General features: G+C 37.4%; 1 protein-coding gene across 1 annotated transcript in view; it reads right to left on the bottom strand.

Annotated features, from left to right (window-relative positions):
- LOC113232957 (beta-1,4-glucuronyltransferase 1) overlaps positions 1–22,052 on the bottom strand; it is a 131,009-nt gene that overhangs the window by 11,460 nt on the left and 97,497 nt on the right. The window contains exon 3 of the mRNA XM_026467876.1: positions 4,546–4,705. Coding sequence (XP_026323661.1) covers positions 4,546–4,705 — 160 coding nt within the window. The remainder of the gene's footprint in view (positions 1–4,545; positions 4,706–22,052) is intronic.

The raw sequence follows: 22,052 nt of genomic DNA, 5'->3' as shown, positions 1-22,052 counted from the left end.
TGAACACCAAAAAAATATGCTATATAAGTTGCTTAGTTCCAACTAGCTACGGACTCAATTTTAGTAGAGGTAGTAGTAGTAAAGTTGAAATCTCATTTGACGCAGATTGGGCTGGGGATAAGACTGATCGAATGTCATATTCAGGGTTTCTGAGTAGGTTCGGCTTTTGCATTGTAAATTGGTACACAAACAACAACAATGTGGCTTGTTCTAGCACTGAAGCTGAATACTATGCTCTTTCCAAGAGCATAAGCAAAATTTCTGCAAAAGAGGCAAAATTTTTAAAATTGTTTTTATTCGAACTCAAATACAGCAGCCTGTCACCAACAGAACCTATAACGATTTTTAATGATAATCGTAGCACACTCAAAAAGGTAGAGAATGAATGTTTTAGGAGAACCAAACAACGTACCTTATCAACGTACCTTCAACATACTTTAAGACAAGTATTTGTATCATTGCCTAATAATAATAGAGTTTCAAACAACTAATCCCTATTTCAAGACTCTTAATATTCTCGGTGATTCTAAGGAAGTAACGCATAAGTGTCTCATAAAACTTGAAGCCTTAAAAAAACATGAGAGATAAATATACATTTGAAATGTTAAATTGTTTTAAAAGGCATTCAATATTTGTAATTTGAAATGTAAGCACTATATCCACAAAATTTATTAAATTTCAGGTTTGCAGCCTTCACTTTGAGGATAAATTTATGGAAGATGATAAAAGAGTGCCTTTCTCATGGCCTACATTATTCTCAGAAGTGGAAATAGCATATCGAAAACTCACTTGTCCTGTAACTGTCCGTAAGTATTCAGTGGTTTAGTGGCTACAGATACTTATACATTTATTATATTAATAAGATATTACTTATAAGTTATTTTTCTTACATTTTAGCTGTTCGGACAGTGGGAGATCATACTTATGCTGTACCAATGCAGATAAATGCAGACTTGGTGACCCGGAAAAGAAAAAGGACCACAGAACACAGACCACACACACAATAATCAACATATCGACTGACTAAAATAAAAGTGATGTTACTTATTTTAACAAGCTCGATGGTTTAACACGACAATGTGACATGATAATGTGATTTCTCGGTGTTTTCAAGGATTTAGTGACACTTTATCTATGTACTTTTCCGAATTTAATATGTAATAATTTTGTTGGTGTATCGAATTTTGCATAAACGATTTTTATAATTACTATTGTGAGTTCGATAACTTAAAAAAAAAACTGATCTAACGATTTTGTGTTTACTTCACTACAAATCTTTTGATATATAATTATATATTTCTTTGTTGTTTCTAATGTTGGAAGATGCGAAGAGAGTGATAAATCTGAAAAAGACGCCACTAGAATTTAAGTTGCAAATTAAAGTAAAAATTAATTAGACTTTGTGTTTAGTCGGCAGATGTATTACTATAAACGAATGTTGTTGGTTTTTGACTTATGTGCTCTAATCTACCATGCGACCTTTTGTTTAATAATTGTGTTTTGTTACCATTCATTAATTGTTACATTCAAAAGATGTGTGACTGGGAGATTCTTTCGCCGTTTCTTCTCCCATGCGGTAAGACCTTTACGAAACGGTAGTAGCTTTCGTTATTAATACCTAATTGAAAATACAGTATTTTATTTTAAACCACAAAACATTAGCAATATGAAAAAGTAACTAGGACCGATGAAACCGTAACCGTTTACCGTAAAAGTGCGATACAGGACATCACTAATAGTAACCGATCCATAAAGGTTTGAGGCGCGTCACTATTCGGTACACTAGCGCCACCAGAGTGCTGTCACGGGGCACGGAACTACCTCTACGATCGTTCCGTTACAGGGCCTGTTTCCTATCTGTTCCTACTATATCTTTCTAATTTGTGATCACAATCACAAATCACCACGAACAATATACTCGACGAGTGTTTAGCCTCTACGAGGCATCCTCTGTTGTTGATTGTTCGACCCGCGCTTCTGCATAAATATGACCAAACGCTCCCGTTTATTTGCGAGGGTATAAAACATGTTTTAGAACAATTACTACCTAGCTCGTACCACAATTTACTTGTACATAGATAAAAAGGTTTAAGGCCTATAAAATGGGCTACTTGGGCATAACATTACCTATTTTTGCTATAGCGAGGTATTTTAACGCGAGCTTACAATTTAGGAGGTGAGGTGTGGGGGTCACTCGCGTCCCGCAACCCGTATGTTGACAATTAATGTGAATAAAATAAGAACAGACGGAAAAATAATTATACAGAACCCTCATCGACAAGCGCACGATGGCGACTGACGAGGCAGCGGGCGGCGCGGTGTGTCATTAAACCGCTGGGCTATTTCCAACTTTTGTGATAAATGCGAATTTAATAACCATAGGGATTCAGTTAAAAACCAAAATTTCGTAGGTTCTCTGTAGTATTTAAATATCTCCATAAAAAATTATGTGCAAAGTTAAATATTTTGCTCTTAAATAATTCGTTTCAGACTTTTAAGCCTGTTTTCAGGATTTTATATGATCGAGTAAAGTACATCATATCGTGCCACAAATTACACAGTGCATATTCTTTAGACGATATCCTTAGGTGTATCGTATATTTTTTGTAGGACCGTTATTTAGAAGTAAATCCCTAAACCGTTTCATCTAGCACAACAGTTTTTCCCCCTTCTCCTCTTGTGACTCGCCTTAATAAAAAAAATCGCCCAAAAAAGATTATTAGGGATCAATTGCATTACATTTTCAATTCAAACAAACTTTATTAACAAAGTGCCGCAAAAACATTTGAAAAAAAAGACGAGAACGTGACACGTTACGCTATGTAAGATACCTACTACATTATCTTCAGGTTTGGAATTTACGAAAATAAAATAAATTTCTTTTGCCAATTTTCGAGTTATAAGATAATTGTTTTAAATATGAAGACTGATTGATCCCAAATCGGTGCATATATTAGTGTTTAAATTATGCGATACCTACCAAGTTCTTATGTTTTTGCGATAGTTACACATAGGAAATGAAACATTTTGACCATGGAACTTGTAAGGCACGAAACACAGACCCGAAACGTTGGTTTGTTTAAAAAACCAAACATATTATCCGATCTGACTAAATAGTTTCATGTCCTATATCATAATCTTATTTTATCTGATAAAATTTTTAAACGTATATTATTATATTTGCGTGCTTTTGTTGAAAACTGACAAGAATTAAGTTTAATTTAATTTTACCGGCAATATTTATAATGTAATTAAGGTAAATATATGATTATTTTAATTTTCTTTTCTACTTTTGTTTTGTTTTATAAAGTATTTCATCTGCCCTATTAAACTAATCCTATCATTTAACAAATTCCACACTTTATTTTTTTTTTCGTACAAATATCCGTTAATAATGGTTATACCATAGTATAATTAAGACACGTAGTGTAACTGCATGCAAACGTAGCAGCATGGCTTGTATGTGCGTACGCCAGTCGCGCGCCATGTAAGGGCTCTTACACAAACACGATACGACGTCGCGTAGTAGCACGACGCGTCGTCGTAGCGCGAGTGGTTGCATTCGCTATTCCTTATAAAATTAAAGCGTGCGTTCACTCGGTTTTTAAACATGGCATCACATAATCATCAATCATCATTTTTTTATTGCACTGTTAATAGTTACCTATTTCTGCCGCCAAGCAGTAACGTCAGCATTACTGTCTTCCGGTTTTGAAAGGTAAGGGTGCTGGTGAAATTACATGCAAATGGGACTTGTCAACTTATGTCTCAGGGTGCGATTTAAAGCTCTGAGTGGCACTGCAACTGTTATGGACAGGCGTACATGCCTCTCCATACAGGCGCACACCATCGGGCACAGGACTTGTTCGTGCCGTCACTTGATATTATAAAACAGTTGTTTGAATAAGAATGTTCCAAATCCAAAATTGTTCAGCATTTTATTTCTAATTCGTAATCATACTCCCATAATCGAGATACCAATACGTGATGGTGGTATACAAATATCAATACTTAAGTACTGCATTTGACAAAGGTTATTTTAGTATAGCACGTGAATACTGTGATCAATACATTTTTTTTTTCGAAGTATGTTTACAACCCAATAGGAACAATTAAAAAATCATGTGACAACCCTACGCTCCGAGCGAAGTGTAATCATTGACGCCATATGGATAGAACCATTGACTTACAAATAAATGGACGACGGGTCTAATACAAAAACCACGAAAAAAATGTCCCAAGTCAACCTATTTAAACGTAGTGACATGTAAAGGAATATGAAAAAGCTAAAACGTTGAATTTAAATTGTAATGTCATCGCAGTATTGTCTAATTTTGCTTGTTTCGCTGTCAGTCGAACAAACGAAGACTAAAGTGCGAATGACGCTCTGTATACGATTTTAACGCCCTATAAATTCGGACATTTTTTAGCGCGGACCCGACGTCCATATAATTGTAAGTCAATGCCTAGAACTGACGGGTCCTACACTACCTACTTGTTATAAAATGGTTATACTGACAGCGACAATCCATGTTATATACTTACTGAGCTAGGAATATTCTTGAAGGAGAAGAATAGATGAAAAGTGACGAGTTGTCGCACGAGGTCGGTTTTCAGGCAGTCTCGAAGGTACCTGATGCTGTTCACAGTGGGTTGCAAGTCGGCGCCTGGTGCAAAGATAGCCAAGCTCACTGGGCCCATCCATCTGCGGATAAAGAAAACATCATAAAAATTTCAAGTTTTCTTTACGTCCTTGGATTCACACATCACATCTAAAAACATATATTAGCGCAAGCATACAAAGGGGGAAAGTTTAGATCCAATGCTGCGGGTACCTAATTTCATGCATTTAGGCCATTCATATGTTTCTTACACTTTTAAGTTGATGCACACGACTATACACATTATTGCTATGTTTTGATAAATCTCTTTAAAATGCTGCAACCGTACGATAATGACGCGTCTAGAACATTAGTGTCCACAATATTCATGGCTGTTGACGCAAAAAATATAAGTCGTTAGAAACCATTCCGCATACACATTCGCAATGGTAGAGGTTAAACTGCGAGTAACTTGTCTGAATTGTTAAACGCTGTCATTCCACATACACATTTTTCATCACTGTCGTGAGCAGTGTGTGTGAAGTGACCCAGGTCACGCGATCGCATCAATTTGTAGGTTTTACGTTCATTCAATACGTGGCAGATGTGTAGATATAACTTTTCAATATATGTTATTCATAGTTTTTCCCAGGGCATATAATAATAATAACGCATATACTATATACTCATAGTCCCGCATTAGGAAAACCCTGCGAGTGCCATAGACACACACCATAGACAATCACAAATTACATCCAAACTTACGAGAGAAATAAATGTAAGCCATACAAATATTTCTCCCAGCTCAGGAATCGAATCCGGGACTTCTACGTGGCAGATCAGCATAGTGACCGTTCGGTCAGAGAGGCAGTATAAATAAATCTTTCAGAGTCTATGCAAAATGTCCAATTTTTTCGAAAAAAAAAGCGTATTGTTGGCTTCTTTTGTAAGGTTCTTGTGTCCGTGTAATTTTAAACCTATATAATTCAATGGAAAAGTGATAGTAGAGTATAGTAGAGTTTGTATGTCCTTTGATTTTTTTTTCTGTTGATACCTGTCAATCAAAAATAGGATTCAACGTGGGCTTTGGTCTGTGACACGTGCTTCTTATCTTCATACGCAGTTCCTTTGATTGTTTGCCTTCTAGTTTAAATAATAATAAAAAACTTGAAGGAATACCTATAATATCTCATCTTAATACTCAAGACTACAAATTACGTTGCCAAGATATTTAATTCAATAAATTAGAAAAATCAAATAACGATAACAGTCGTATTTGCAGTCGTATACGCCCAGTCCTGGGCGTCTCTGCATTGTTAACAAGTTTGTCTATAAACAAGTATAAAGTACAATGAGATATAGCAAGTGGTATTTAATCAATATAATGGTGGTTGTGAGTCGCGTGACTGACGACATTTACGCCTCTGTCCTGCCACAGGTTGATCGCAGTGTGCCGTGAACGTATAACTGGACGGTCTACTTTAGTTATGACTATGAAATACCTATGATTTTCATTATCTGGTAGTGAAATTAACTGTCATTATTCATTATTAATGTATTAATCACTGTAGGTGAAATTAAAACACATTAACCAAAATATGGATACCGCTGCTGTGGAGGGATTTTTGTGTGATATAAAGGCTCCAAAATGCCTTGATTTGTTTTTACTCTATACGTAGTCACATATTTTCGTACGATTTTTGGGCTATTATGTTTATTTTGACAGTTTATAGAAGATATACCTTACCTATTTCTGCCGCCAAGCAGTAATGTCAGCATTACTGTGTACCGGTTTTAAAGGGTGAGGGTGCTGATGAAATCACAGGCATGGGACTTGGTAACTTATGTCTCAGGGTGATGAGCGCAGTGGTAGTGCAGATCTTTGCAACTTAAAACTCTGAGTAGCACTGCCACTGTTACGGACAGGCGTGTAGCTTACCATCAGAAGCACGACTTGTTGGTCCCGTCACTTGATGTTATAAAAAAATAAAAATCTAAAAATTTACTCGGACGTATGTAGTGGCAGAAAACTTTTTATTTGTTAAAAAAAAAACGGGTTACGTAAATTGACTTTTCGAGGAAATGTGCCATTTGCGGTGCGTAGTTTAAACGATACTACCTTTAGTATATCTTTAAATCGTAAACATTTTCCGTTAATCATTAAACTCCTACTTTAATGCTATAAAATCCTAGACCTCTCCCTAATCCCTAAAGGTGTTTCGAACACCTAACGTAGTTAATGGCGGCAGACTCAAAGGTATCCGTAGTAGGTATCATGGCAGTAACAATGGTTATTATTGCATCAATAAACGCCAGTCATCTGTTCGGTAGCTATAGAAAAGCCGCCGGTTACATTACATATAACGTGTTAGTTATTATTCCGGGTCTTATTCTGGACACCTCTAATACCTTTTTTAATTATTTATAACGAAGTTCTTTTTGCGATCTAATTTTATGTGTTGCGTTGATATCTATGTCTTTGATAGCAATTTTTTACACATTGTAAAAGAAATTTACTTTGGCCTGACGAATTTCGATGATGAATATTCACTCTTTTCAGAATACACGTGTGTACATTATAATAATTAGTACAGTTTTATTAATAACCCAAATAATGCTAAACACTGTGCATTCCGTACGATTTAATAATTGACAATTTAATTAAATCTACGTTGACACGTGCATGCGCATTGTGGTTCACGCATTGCACAATTTACGCGATTGTGTTGTTATATAAATGCATGTTAAAGCTGATTTAACATGAAATAACATAACAATTTGCGGCATAATTATAGTTCACATAGAAATAGTGTACATCACAGTAAAACTTTGTTATTTTCTAATAATGATATTTATGCGTATTTATTGAGAGTTGTGTATCTGCCTACCCCTCCTGTGGGACTAAAGTTTTGTAAAATTTTGTACAATATTATTTTAAATGATATCAAAGTATGTACATAATTGTTTTATATGTGGATGGTATTTTCATGCACACAAAGAAAATTAATAATTAAATATTTTTTATATACGAAAATAGCATCCATATATTAAATAATTAAGTACTTTAGATTCATTTAAAGAAATGTTGTAGAAACAAATTGAATGTGAGTTTTACCTTTTTTGTGCTGATAGCCTCAATTTTGATTCCATATGTCATACCCTTTATGAACAACTATGATAAAAAAAGCATTTCAACTCAACATTTGTGCAACTTAAAAAATTGTGTACTGATGAATCTTGTTGAAGTTGATAATTTTTCTCCAATAATATCGTTCGTTAGTAAAATCTCTAGACAAAGCATTGCCTGCCCTACGCAATCAATAATCTCCAAGAATTTTAATGGTCTACTTCACTCTCGTACTTTTTGCGTTGCACAAGATTAATAATCCATGGCCATGGCGTTATAATGACCATCTTGATGCATGTTCTACGGCATTAATTAGCGAGAATCCATGTTTATGTAGGGATCTGCTAGTAAATGTCCAATTATTTGGAGAAGATTGGCCATAAATAGCCGGTGTGACTTCCCCATCCTCACAAACAATGACACATTTGGTATACTTTTCCTTGGCACCAGCAGCAAGTGAGACAACATTTGTCAGCGCTGTAAGCGTAGCTTGTCAATAAAACATTATGTAAAGTTCAAATCAAGCTGTCGCTTCCCGAAGAAGAACTTTTGATACGGTATAGATGATTGTATGTATTGTTTACGTGTTTATCTGCATCTAGTTTTTTTTTATGCAATCAAGGAGGCAAACGAGCTCACGAGCCACTTGATGGGAGCTGGTCATCGTCGCCCATGGACATGGACTTTTAGAGAACCCAAATTTTTGAAGAACCCCATGTCATAGCGCAAAGGAAATACTTCAGGAGGAAGATCATTCCACATCTTGCAGGTTCAAAGAACGAACGAAGAGATACCTGCACGGTCTTACAATGCCAGGCATCTAAGATGTGAGGATGGACTCTACTCCTTTAGCGGGAGGTGCGATGGTGGAAACGAAACGATGGCAACAGTTCGAAAAACGCACTCCTCATAAAACGGTAGAACACACACAGAGACCCAAGATTTCTCCGCAGGCTAAGGGGCTCCATACATCCATAGTTACTCTCGAATTCTTTCAAATTCAGTTGCGTTAAAATTAAATTATGTGTCTATTCTTTATCGTAGTATTCAAATCGTTTTACTGCAGACGGTTTACCTAAAAGAAAGTGGGTACCGTGAGTCTATTAATACAGCAATAGAATCGGCGGTGTAAAAGTTGCAATGCCGAAATTCCCTGGCTCTCTCTTATTCTACTCTTGAAACCGAAAAATGCTTTACGGTCTTTCGCTTATATTTTTACCGCGTATTTCTAAACAGGTAAGTATTTACTCTACTTACTTACATCTATTGGCAAGTCACAGATGCAATAACGGTAACATTTGACCGTGCCTTTGTTTGTTTATGCGTATTTAAAATGCCTCCACTGTTTGAGAATCCTGCCATTTGTGAAGTACGCGCTGTGATTCGTTTTCTTAGTATATTAAAGGAATGAAAGCGATTAAAATTCATCGTCAGATCTGTGAAGTGTATGGACAAAACATTATGAGCCTTAAACGGAGATAGAGTTTATAAAGGTGGCCTCCAGAATGTTCATGACGAGGAATGAAGTTGAAGTACTGAAGGTTTGGTGCAGAAAGTTTATGAAACTGGTAACTTGATCACGCTTGTGTGTAAAGCCCGATTTAGCGCCCAGTGACTGAAACATGTTTCTGCATTTGAAGAAGCATCTCGGTGGCCAACGCCACGATGACTATGGTGGTGTCAAAACAAGATGACGGGATTAAAAAACTGATACATAAATGCCTTATTGATGGAAATTACGCAGAAAAATTAATTAAAGTAAAATCTTGCGTGTAATATTAAAATTGTTCCGAATATGACTTGTCTTTTTTTATTTCAAAACGGTACTTATTTAAAAAAAAACACGCCTCGTATATCGTTGAAACAAGTATTGATTCACCAACGTCATCTACAGTTATTCACATCAACTGTTGGTTTCACCTATACTCACCCGTTGATAATATAAAATCGATTTTTAATTTGAATTATCTTGAATAAAGTCCGCAGGTGTTTAGAATCGGGTTTCGTTTCGTTATTAATGATTCTAACGTATAAAAAGGCGGTGGGGTGAAACACCGTGGGGTTTTCAGGTCACGGAATTTACAGCTCCGGAGTCACGTGACATTTCCCTTGCCATGCTTTGCGATTAGACCCTGGCATTATGATATTAGTAGGCTTCCATGCAACCTTTTGCGGTGTACATGGATATACAAGGTGTCATTATAAATATATGTACTAAAAGTGTGAATGAGTATTGGTTCACAAACAAACTCATCATTGCTACTTAATATAAATTCAACTTTAATATTACACTACTGGTACACGTTTAGTAGTTTTGTATAGCTTAGTAGTTGTGAAAGAAGTCGTCCAGGAAAATATTTCCACTTTACATTTTCTGCCGCCTAGCACTAACTGAGCATTACTGTGTTCCGGTTTAGTAAGGGTGTTGGTGTAATTAGAGGCAAATGGGACTTGTCAACTTATATCTCAGGATGATGGGCGCTGTGGCAGTGTCCCTCCATATCTTTGCGATTGAAAGCTCTGAGTGGCACTGCAACTGTTATACACAGGGGTGTGTCGCTTACCATTAGGCGTACGACTTATTCGTTCCGTCCTTCCGTATCATAAAAAAAAAACACTTTGTAATGAAGCAAGCGTTTAAGTAACAATTATAAAAACTAATTTCTAAAATGTATTGAAAAAATATTACTATCTAAGATTTATAAAGCAACCTGTATACTTCTCGTATCATTTTTGGTTCGACGTCATTAGGCGTCAGTATTGTTCTCTTGTTCTACATTCGCGTATGAAAGGTGTATCAAATTATGCTGATTGAACAGGTCAATGAACTGTCAAATATGTATGACAAGATATTGCTTAATGCAAGTGTCATATATCTGTAATGATTGTAGGTAAATTATCGTATGCAAGTTTATTAAATTAACTTTAAGTGTTTGCGCCTAATTTTCATTTAAAATTACCTTGCCTATTTTTGCCGCCAAGCAGTAATGTGAGCATTACTGCGTTCCGATTTTGAAAGGTAAGGGTGCTGGTGAAATTAAAGGCACGTGGGACATGTCAATTTGTGTGTCAGGGTGACGGGCGCAATGGCAGTGCTAGTGGCGGTGCTTCTCAGGTCTTTGCGATTTAATGCTCTGAGCGGCACTGCAACTGTTATAAATAGGCGAGTCGCTTACCACCAGGTGTACGACCTGTTCTTCCCGTCACTTGGTTGCATAAAAAAATAGACGTTATTGGCACAAATCGAACTACACAAAAACAAAATTTATAAGAAATCGAGAGACTGAATTTTAATGATACAGAACTCAAAATATGGATATGCTAATTGGTGTAAGTAAGAGTTCGAAGTGATATACTTATTGTTCATAATCATCTCAATAAATATACCTTGATAAATATTATCCTGATATATATTAAAATTAATAGGAACAACAAAATGCCACCACTAGAATGTTATGCCATGCGTTTGTATCTGACGCGTAACCCAAATGGTTAAAATGTCACAAACCAAATCGTTTTCCCAAAAATTTTCTATTTTCAGAAGTCTAGTTTAAGTCTAATTTCAGAAGATAAAACTGTGAATCAGCATGGATAATTATCGGATACATATTGGATAATTATCAATGAAAATGAATATCTTGGTAATTTCCAACCCTGGTATTATTACATACATATTCTATGTGTATAATGATTTTTATGTGTACATATTGTATACATATATGATATACAATTCACAAAAGTAAATTTAAAACAACATTGACAAGCTATTCTTTATGACGTTGTACGTTTTATGAGCGCTAGAGAAATACAGGATCGATATAAGCGAATTCTGTGTCGTTCCAAATAGCCATGACCAATATAATACTGCAGTCATAATGTCGCATGTTCTCACATCTCGAATACGACTTTCTACGCTTTTTCAATGGAGTATCGTTTCATGTTTTTGTGATATTCCAATAAAAAAAATGTAAAGCTTACAAGCCATATATCATTTTAATAAAATAAATAATAAAAAGGCTTTCCTTCAACACAAAACATACAACATATGTATAATAAAAATATAAAAGTAAATAGTGTCAAAGAAAAGGTAAAAGCCTCCGCGATTTGCCGGTTTTCAAGCTTCACCTGGCAAGTATACGTCTCTGGAGACACCGTAGCGTGTAGAGACAGATGTTGTTTCGACTAAATAAGATGGTCTTGCTCCCTATAAACATTTAATACTGAAATAACAATTATGACACCTTAAAACCCTTTTGGTTTTCTTATTTCGGAGTAATCAATTTTTAGATGCAGTGGAGATTATTGCAAAAGAGTACGCCTAAGGAAATACTGCCACTGCCACCAAAACTATTTTTGCCGCCAAGCAGTAATGTGAGCATTACTGCGTTCCAGTTTTGAAGCCAAGGGGTGCTGGTGAAATTACACGCACATGGGACTTGTCATCTTACGTCTCCGGGTGACGGGCCACGGGGCAGTGTTCCCTTTGCGATTTAAAGGTTTCAATAGCATTATAAAGGTCCTCGTGGAAGAGTTCGTCCAAGAAAGTACTGCCGTCTTACCTATTTCTGCCGCCAAGCAATAACGGCATAACTGCGTTTCGGTTTTGAAGGATAATGGTACTGTTGAAATTACTTAGCACGAGGAACTTATCAACTTATATCTCAAGGTCACGGGCGTAGTGGCAGTGCCCTTTTTGCAATTTAAAGGTCTGAGCATTGCAACTTACGGGTAGATGATGTCATAAAAAAAATATAATATTGCGGTCTTCAATTATATTAATTACTTAGGAGGCCGTGTTTGAAAGCAACATAGTTTTTATAAATAGCGCTCCTGTTAAAAGTATGTATGTATATACGTACGAGAAACTTGGTATGCGTTCGGAATATTCTACCTTTGTGTTATGCAAGTGAACGGAAATAAAGCACAATAATTGGTATTAAATTTTTATGGCAGGCCTTTCTTACAAATCCTACATAGCTGTGAAGACATAAACCTAGTGCCTTGAAAATAGCCGGCGAAGTTTACGAGTGAGAGAGTTGTGTTCACATCGCTCACAAGATACTCGAAAAACACATTAATTAGTTCAAACGTTAAAGTAAATCCTGAGAAAGAGGAACTTGATAGTGTAGGTAATACTACTAGGAATACTAAAACTTATTTGAATTTAATTATTTAAATTTTTCAGAATTCATACGTACAGTCAAGAGCAAAACAAGCTTGACACATTTGGACATTAGACTGTTATTACGGCAAAGCTGAGATGGGCCGTTGATCAAAACCCAATCAACCCGCCCAGGTTTCAACCAGGTTTTTACCCAAAACGCTGGATTTTACCCAAAGCGCCGAGTTTTTATCCATTTCTGCCCAAAATCGTAGTCGAGTCGAACTTGGTATAATTTCATACTTATTAGAATTTTCGATGTAAAAAATCTTTTTAGACGATAAAAGTGTGAAGTGCCTAGGAGTGCCGAGCGACCAAGTCTTCAGTAAACCCAAGAGGATACTGAGATTTCTGGAGGAACTCGGATAACAGGAACAGGTTTCTGCACCTACCACACCAAAATAGGCATAACGACGTTGAGTCCCTGAATCTAGCCATACCATACCGCACTATACCATAACATATTAAAAAAACGGCATTGAGTTGAATTTCAATCTTAAGGGTCAAAATTGACGTGCTCTTGATCTTGGACAAACCCATATCTCTCTACATAAGTTTTGTTTATAGTGACCCTCTATCAACCTCTTGGTTATACAGGAAGGGCATTATAAGTCGTACAAGCAAGCCCGGAGATAGGGAAGTTATCAGTCCGGTCCTGACCCCACATCAGCCCGCTGGCACAGACTTCATCAGTTTCTCAAAAGGCTAGTGGGTGAGCTGCCACAGGTGTACACCTGCCGCGCCCTCCCTATTGTCCAGATAGGTACCGGAGTTATTGACAAGATCACTTCCCGTCCCGCACGGGATGAACACATGCTACCGGGGCAGATGAACGTGTTCATCTCTACAGCTAACCACAAAGCCCGGCGAGTCCATGGCCAAATCCTGGTACGACAGAGACGCCCGTGAAGGCGTATCACTGGCGGAGGGCTTGCCCAGGACGCACACCGTACCCTGATCTTACCGAGGAGCCCGTAGTCTCCCCGGAACTCCGTGTTTGTCGGGTCGGAAGATAGGGACTTGATCTTGGACATACAACTGTTTCTGATGTTTTACAAACTGCTTATTTTGTTTAATTGTATTATGTTGAGTGTGTGCGTTATTATTATTATTTGAAATCGAGAACATCAAGGATGTAAAGCCAACACAAGATAATTAGACTCTATTTTGCTTTCGGAAGCTAATCATAATTATATTCTACAATTTTTAGTTCATATTACATAAATCTTACCTGTTTTTGATAGAGTCTTAAGCACAATTAGGTTATAATCACATCATTGTGACGTAATCACATATTGTAACCTACGCCTACTAATTATTAATAAATATATTTTCAATACATAATCTAAGAATTTCTTATTATCACACAATTGACAGTAATATGGATAATGTATAACATGGTAACAGTACTTTTTTGTTTTACGAGTATTGACAAAAATATGCGGGGTGCAAATACGGGTGTTATCTTTACATATGTAAACCAGCTACAGAAAACCTCTTTGTTTGGATTTAAAAACTATAAAGCGTTCCAAAATTTCATACTCAAAAACAAAACGCAGCTGGTTGCAGCTACACTGGTTAGGTACGTACCGCAGACCAAGTACATACCGTCTGGTTTGTTCAATTCCAGTTCAATTAGGGGGTCTTAATTGGGTAGGGGTGCAACAGTCTCGTCGCGTTTCTGTCGCTCGTTTTGTATAATGATTTTCTACTCGCGAACCTTTCCATCTTTTCTAGAGAAGTTGTACACGATCGTAAACAAATGCTTTGCTTCCTTTTAATAAAGTATGAAACGTAGCGGGGTGCGTTTTTATTTGGAGTTATGTAATTTAATTATGACGATAAAATTTTATATGATTACTAAATTTAATGAGATTCATACATAATTACAAAGGTTAGTTTGTTTCAAAACTCCATTGATGAATATTTTTATATTATCAAAATCATATTTGTCGTGATTTTGAACAACGAATCAATGAAAATAGAGAATGAATTATTCTTTAATTTACTTTAAAAGTTCACAACGACACAACAAAACAATAACTTAAGGTACAAAGGGCCGCCGTACCAAATTTCACGCGACCGATATTCACACATACGTACGTATTATTTGTTATCTATTTGCAACCAAATGAATCCTCAAAACATTCTTTTGCAGAGTACGATTTTCGCTCACACAATAATGGTGTAATGGTTATTTGCGATACCGTACAATTGATTAAAACGACGAGATAACGAATGACAAGATAGCAATGTGATGATTAGATGCAGTACCGTGACAAAACGAACTACGAATTGGTTTATGCACAATTCGACACAATGTAGCTGCATTTTCGACGTTACGTGAATAGTTTCCGGCTTTATACGGGGTCTATATACGGGGGCTTTATACATTCAGTCAAAAAAGTATCGGGAATGGATGATTTGTTTATGGTTCCAAATTCAAATTTTTGTTATTTTGTAGTTGTTAGATTGGCACAACTGTTTTCCATTTTGGCGCGGAGTTTGAGTTGCATCTGTTATTTATATTAAATACAGTGCTGGTTTTAGTAATATCATATATAGTGTGTATTGCGAATTTCATAATGGACAAAAATATCGAACAAAGAGTTTGTCTTAAATTTTGCATCGCCAATGGAATTTCGTGTTCCGAGTCACTGAAAATGTTACAGAAGGCTTACGGTGACTCGACTTTATCAAAAACTCGTGCTTATGAGTGATTCAAAGCGTTAAAAAGCGGTCGAGATGTGATGGAAGATTTGCCTCGCTCTGGTAGGCCGTCAACGTCTGCAACTGAAGTTAACATCGCAAAAGTGAAGGAAATAGTGACTGAAAATCCCCATTCAACTCTGAGAGAGATAGCCGCCGAACTTTCTGTATCTCACGAGTCGATCCGTACCATTTTAACTAATCATTTGGGTATGAAACATGTTGCTGCTAGTCCCAAAATATCTGAATTTTCTCCAAAAACTCAATCGCATGAAAGTCGCTGAGGACATGCTAGAACGAGTCAGTTCGGACCCAACATTCATGAAACGCATTGTTACCGGTGACGAGACGTGGGTTTACGAGTTTGACATGCAAACTAGTCAACAAGCTTCGGAGTGGCGCCTTCCAACTGAACCGAAACCGAAAAAACCACGCCAAAGTCGATCAAAAGTCAAAGTCATGTTGACTATTTTCTTTGACTATCGCGGTTTTGTGCACTCTGAATTCTTACCGGAAGGTCTAACGGTAAATAAAGAATATTATTTGAGCGTTATGCGGCGTTTAAGAGAGCAAATTCGACGAAAAAGGCCAGATTTGTGGAAAGAAAATTCTTGGATTTTGCACCACGACAATGCGCCTTCGCACAAGGCTATCATTGTGAACGAATTTTTGACCAAACACTCAACAAATACCATCCAACAACCACCATATTCACCAGATATGGCTCCTGCTGACTTTTTTCTTTTTCCTAAACTCAAATTACCACCTCGTGGCACCCGTTTTCAATCGATAGAAGACATAAAGGAGAATTCGCGGCGAGAACTGAACTCAATTCCGGAAGCAGCGTTTAAAAAATGTTTTGATGAATGGATTATTCGTTGGCGCAAGTGTATCGTTTCTAAAGGAGCATACTTTGAAGGTGATAAAATAAATTTGGATGAATAATAGACATTTTGTGTATTATTGATCTTTTCCCGGTACTTTTTTGACAGAGTAGTATGTTTGCATGTAATGCGTGAAGTCAATCTGTTAGTAGCCTAATACTTACTCGATAAAATATGCAACATTATTTATCATAAGTGGTAACATACATATGTGGAAAAATAATAAATAATAATAAACTTACTCTTTTGCCCTCTGTACCTTGTTTGGCGGATGGCAAGTTATTGATTTTCAGTAGGAGTTAGCATTCGTACATGTTTATAGCTAGACTTGTCTAGGGCATTAATTAAGTAGAGGGTGTGGGCGACCCGCCCTCTTGGCACACTCAGTACTCACGTAGAACGAATTTATGCTTGCCTAATACTTCGTAAGTTGTGGGACACATAAATACAATTATTCTAAATATGTATCTCGCACAAGGAATTATTTTATTTTTTCCAATTGAACTTTTTTTTGTTTTGGGACCTAACTCGCCGTCAGCCGGGACTCGTAAAGATCGCGAAAGGTTGGTATGTTTATAAAAAAAAATACACACAATTCAGGACCCCGATTCAGAACTCTTCGATATCTTAACCGAATCGTTCGATTGGATATCGTTCTCGAATCGAAGGGCGCTTTCCGAGCTATTCAGAACATTCGAGTTAAAACGTTCGATTCCGATTCGGATACGATATCGTTATTAAAAAACGTTTACAGAGTAAGTCAGCAAATATAGATTAAAAGAAAAATGAAATCCTTTTATATACATTTTTAAGACTTTAAGGGCCTAAAATATAGAAATGCATTAGTCACGCATTAAACTAAATTATTAAAATTGAACAAATACTAGATTTTATTTAAAATAATAAAAGATTTCCTATTACATTCTTGCTTTGTAAACAACTGGTCGAGAAGTACGAATTATCGTACGGGTGTGACGTCATTTGGGATCGGTTTCGGGTAGGACAGTTTGACGTTCGATTCGGTTATTGTGAATATTGTGAAAAGAAATTGTATTACGATATCTAATCAAATCGATCGACAACAGAGTTATCGTAAAGTTCTGAATAGACCTGCAGATCCGAAAAAATAGTCTATTTCCATAGTCTAGCAATTCGGTTATGAAGGGTAAGGATGCTGGTGAAATGACAGGCACATGGGATTTCTCAACCCATGTCTCGGGGTTACGGGCGCAGTGGCAGTGCCCCTCAGATATTTGCCATTTAAACCTCTGAGTGGCATTGCAACTGCTAGGGACAGGTGTGTCGCTTACCACCAGGCGCACGGCTTACTCATCCGTGCGTGATGCGTGTTTGCTTTTAACAACATTTCAGTTCGAGTTGTATTATCTATGGTAGAATAACATATTGTGAAAAGAAATTGTATTACGATACCTAATCAAATCGATCGACAACAGAGTTATTGTTATCACATATGATCATAAGAGGCATATTGTAGGCAGGCAGGGTGGAGGTGGCTGTAGGGCAGGACCTCTCGCTGCCGAGCGTGGTTGCCGCCATGCTCGATAGCGAGGAGTCCTCGGGAGGCGGTGGCCTCCTTTTGCGCAGAGGTTATGTAGCAAAAGGAGGCCGCGGAGCGGGTGCGCGAGGACGCGGCGGACGCGCATCCGCTCCGGCGCAGACGTACGGGGAGAAGGCGAAGGCAGTTCGCTGCTCGCCTGATCCCCTAGTGAGACCAGCGGGCTCTGGACAGGGACTCCGGAGCCTGCATTGCACGGCCTCACTCGTCTGGGGAGCGGGTCGGAGGACAACCGACTCGCCCCTCCGTTGGCGCGGGAGCCCTGGCGTAAACTAGGGCGGCCGGGCGGCGTCGTGGTGAATGTTCACTGATCCCACGGCGCCGACTCAACCGGCGAGAGGGAAACCCGGGGGGGTTTTAGTGGGGTAGGCCCTCCAGTCTGGAGGGAGAGTCCCTACATAACCCCTGAGTCTCCCTGGGCTCAGGGGTATCCATAAAGATTTCCCCCCCGTCAAAAAAAAAACAAAAACCCGCCATTTAACAATTCATAACTGTTGTGTTGGGAACCATATTTATATTATATTTGTTTCGCAAGTGCGATGAAAAGCATTGTATGCATCACGGACGGTGATAAAATACAAAACTCGTGTTATTAAAGCCCTCAGCCTTTGGCTTCTGGCTTCTAAGGCGATTATCACACTGCAAAAAAGTGCCCCGCGACGGAGAGCGGGACGCGGAATCACGCGCCCGGTGGCGGAGACATACATCTGCGTCAACGCGCGGTGGCAGCGGTCTAGCCGCTAGACTGGGGCCGGGCCCCGCGTCACTTTAAGTACTCGCTCCGCTGTTGATAGCCGTAGTGATTGTATATGTAGCCGAGATCCTTCTTTGACAAGAATGGCTAATAATACTAGAACTCATTCAGGACGCTGCAGTTATACTATTTGGTTTTTCTTTACTCAAATAAAAACACACCGAAGATATTGGATACATCCCTTTTTACGAACCAGATCGATAAATGGATAATTTCAACTACATTAGAAAGATTTAAGAAAATATTAAGATAAATTTGGTCGATTTTCAATAGCAAAATTGTACATTTATCAACGTCGAGATCTATTGTAACTAAACATGTCCTTAAGCTTAAAAATCTGCGCGATAGTGCGAAGCGCAAAGTGCCATACGCTGCGGTTCGCCGCACCCCACCGCGCGGGGGCGCGGTAAATCCGCGCGTAGAAGCGTTGTCCGTGTGTTCGACGGCGCGTGCTTTCCATACAAACTGAGGTATTTCAGTACAACGTTAAAAACGCGGGGCGCGGTGCAGTGTGGTAATCGCCTTATAGATCCTCGTTAGTAATTTCTTGTTAGAGTCTTGGTAGAGTCCTTAATACACAATGTACTGTTATTTTCATGATATTTTAATCTGAAATCTTCAAATTACATAACGCGTAGCAATTTTTCTAGTAAGAATTTTCCTACGAGCTATAAATTGTTCGCAGTCAAGGTGACGCTGGTCTTGGTCGATAATTCAAAACGGATTAGCTGTGATGGATGGGGCCTGCCCCCTGTTTCCGGGCATGCCTAGGGGCATATATCTGAAGTCTCTTAGAACAATTCTTATTACTTTTTGTGTTTTAAGATAAAGTAATTAGAAATATTTCATTTTTGTAGCAGTAGAGGTCCTTGTGAAACAGTTCGCCCAGGGAATTACTGCCACCTTAACTATTTCTACCGCCAAGCAGTAATGTCAGCAGTAATGTGTTCCGTTTTGAAGGGTAAGGTGCTCGTGAAATTACAGGCACATGAGACTTGTTAACTTATGTCTCAGGGTGACGGGCGCGGTGGCAGTGCCCCTCAGATGTTTGCGACTTAAAGCTCTGAGTGGCACTCCAACTGTTATGGACAGGCGTGTAGCTTACCATCAGGCGCACGCCTTGTCCGTACCGTCACTTGATGTTATAAAAAAAATACAAAGCAAGCTTCGACCTTGGTGGTCACAGTCCTTCATTCCATACACGCAAAGTTTAATTTTATTTGAGATATTAATAAATCAAATTCGAAGACATTCAGTAGACGCGACTTAAAAACTAAGTTCAGTAGTAGGCGTCTTACAGTTGAAATGATGATGATTTAGCAACTATTATTTATTTTTAATAGTAAATAAATATTTCTACAACCATTGAAAATCCATCCGGTAAGAACAAACTAAATACAAATAAGATACCGAATATACTAAGTATATGATGTTAGCAAGTAATTTATGAAACAAAAATAACAATAATAATTTTTCGTATTGTTCGCTGGTTTTTGAACCTGCGTCCCTCACTCCGGCCGACTCCCATTTAAAATTTAAAAATCTTTTAGGTCATGGGAAAGGTGAGTCTAAAATAGAAGATACCTAATAATAATAATCAAAAAATACAAATAAATGTACAATGATGTAGACAGTTTCAATATTGAAATAGTAATTAACTTTTCTTTATAACTTTTCACCAAAAAGGCCTAATTACAGGGTCACTGCGAGATAGCATAGTAACACAGTTAATTATGGCTTACCATCCCAATATAAACACAAAGCAATACATTATAAAGCGTTAGGGCAATAAATTTGTTTATGCAAATGAAAAATTACTTCCTATTATTTAAGGTCATGGCTATCTGAAGTTTTATTAAATTACTTTTTTTAAATATTGGTTGTACGGCATCGGAATAAATCCATCAAACAAAATCTTCAATAATTTTGTCTTTTTTTTAATTATTGTGTTTCAAAGACTTTCTTCTTTGAATATATTTTTTCTTTAGCAGATAATTTAGTAACCTTAGTAACATGCAACGATATCTATGTATACTAGCGTACTTGTAGTCTTTGGTATCATGACTTTCTAACAAATTTCGTAGTTTTTTTAAATTGTTTTAACGGCTTTGGCATAGTCATACAGCCTATTCTTCATTTTTTATCATCTTCTCATTATCTTCTTAAGGATTTTCAATCCTTATATGACATGAAAAGTAGAAATGATGTAACTATGAATAGATTTTTTAAGCTTTTTCGTTTCCTAGTAGAGATTGGAGAGGACAGGGAATATCTTCCTCACGTACCTTCACTAGGCCATCTAGCAACAACCTTTGCATAAGGCTTTGTTAAAGGCAGGAAAATATGTCATAGCTTTGTCACAACTGTGATATAATAAGACAATTTCTTTCTGATTTGACCAGTTTGTTTTCAAAATGGTTTTGACATGAAATATAAAGTGTACACAATGTGCATAAAATTTGGGATACATAATTAGTTATTAATAAAATATTTTACTGTAATTATTTAAACAATAACGTAAACATTTTACATACAACAAAAGTTGTATGTACAGTATTTTTTACTGCACATTTGTAATTATAAGCTATTAATAAAATTATAGCCTATAATTGACACCAATTTTGAGGCTCCATATTGAGAGTGTTGTAACAACATCTACGACGTTAGTAAAGATAATAACCATTCAACTTATTCTGTACGGTAGTTTTTAACTGCCGCCGTGGACGAACGGTCACCATGCAGGTCTGCCACGCAAAGGTCCCGGGTTCGACTCCCGGGCCAAGAGATACACTTGTATGGCCTGCTTTTATTTCTCTCGATGTCTAGGTGTAATTTGTCGTTGTCTATGTATGTATGGACACACGTCTGTGGCACCCGCGATACAGTGTTTTCCCTAGTGGCTATGAGTGAATACGTATTATTAAATTCAAAGTCTTAACTGTATTATTATTAACCTGAAATGCATGCATGTAATAGATAATAAACCTAAACATAGTTGAAAGGTAAAGGCATAGGTAACTTTTAAAACTGGAAATGAAACTACTTTTTCTGGATCTAAATCGAGTATATTTTTTTATGATACCAAGTAGCAAGACGAATAAGCCGTGCGCGTGACGGTAAGCGAGACGCCTGTCCAATAAAGATTTTTCCATGCCCTAAGATAAAAGAGCACTTCTTTGCGCCCGTCGCCCTGAGACATAAGTTGATGAGTTCCATGTGCCTGTAATTTCACAATTGTCC

Source organism: Hyposmocoma kahamanoa, unplaced genomic scaffold, assembly GCF_003589595.1.
Source record: "Hyposmocoma kahamanoa isolate Upper Pololo Valley unplaced genomic scaffold, ASM358959v1 78, whole genome shotgun sequence".
NCBI classification, from domain to species: domain Eukaryota; kingdom Metazoa; phylum Arthropoda; class Insecta; order Lepidoptera; family Cosmopterigidae; genus Hyposmocoma; species Hyposmocoma kahamanoa.
This window is presented reverse-complemented; position numbering and strand designations above follow the sequence as displayed.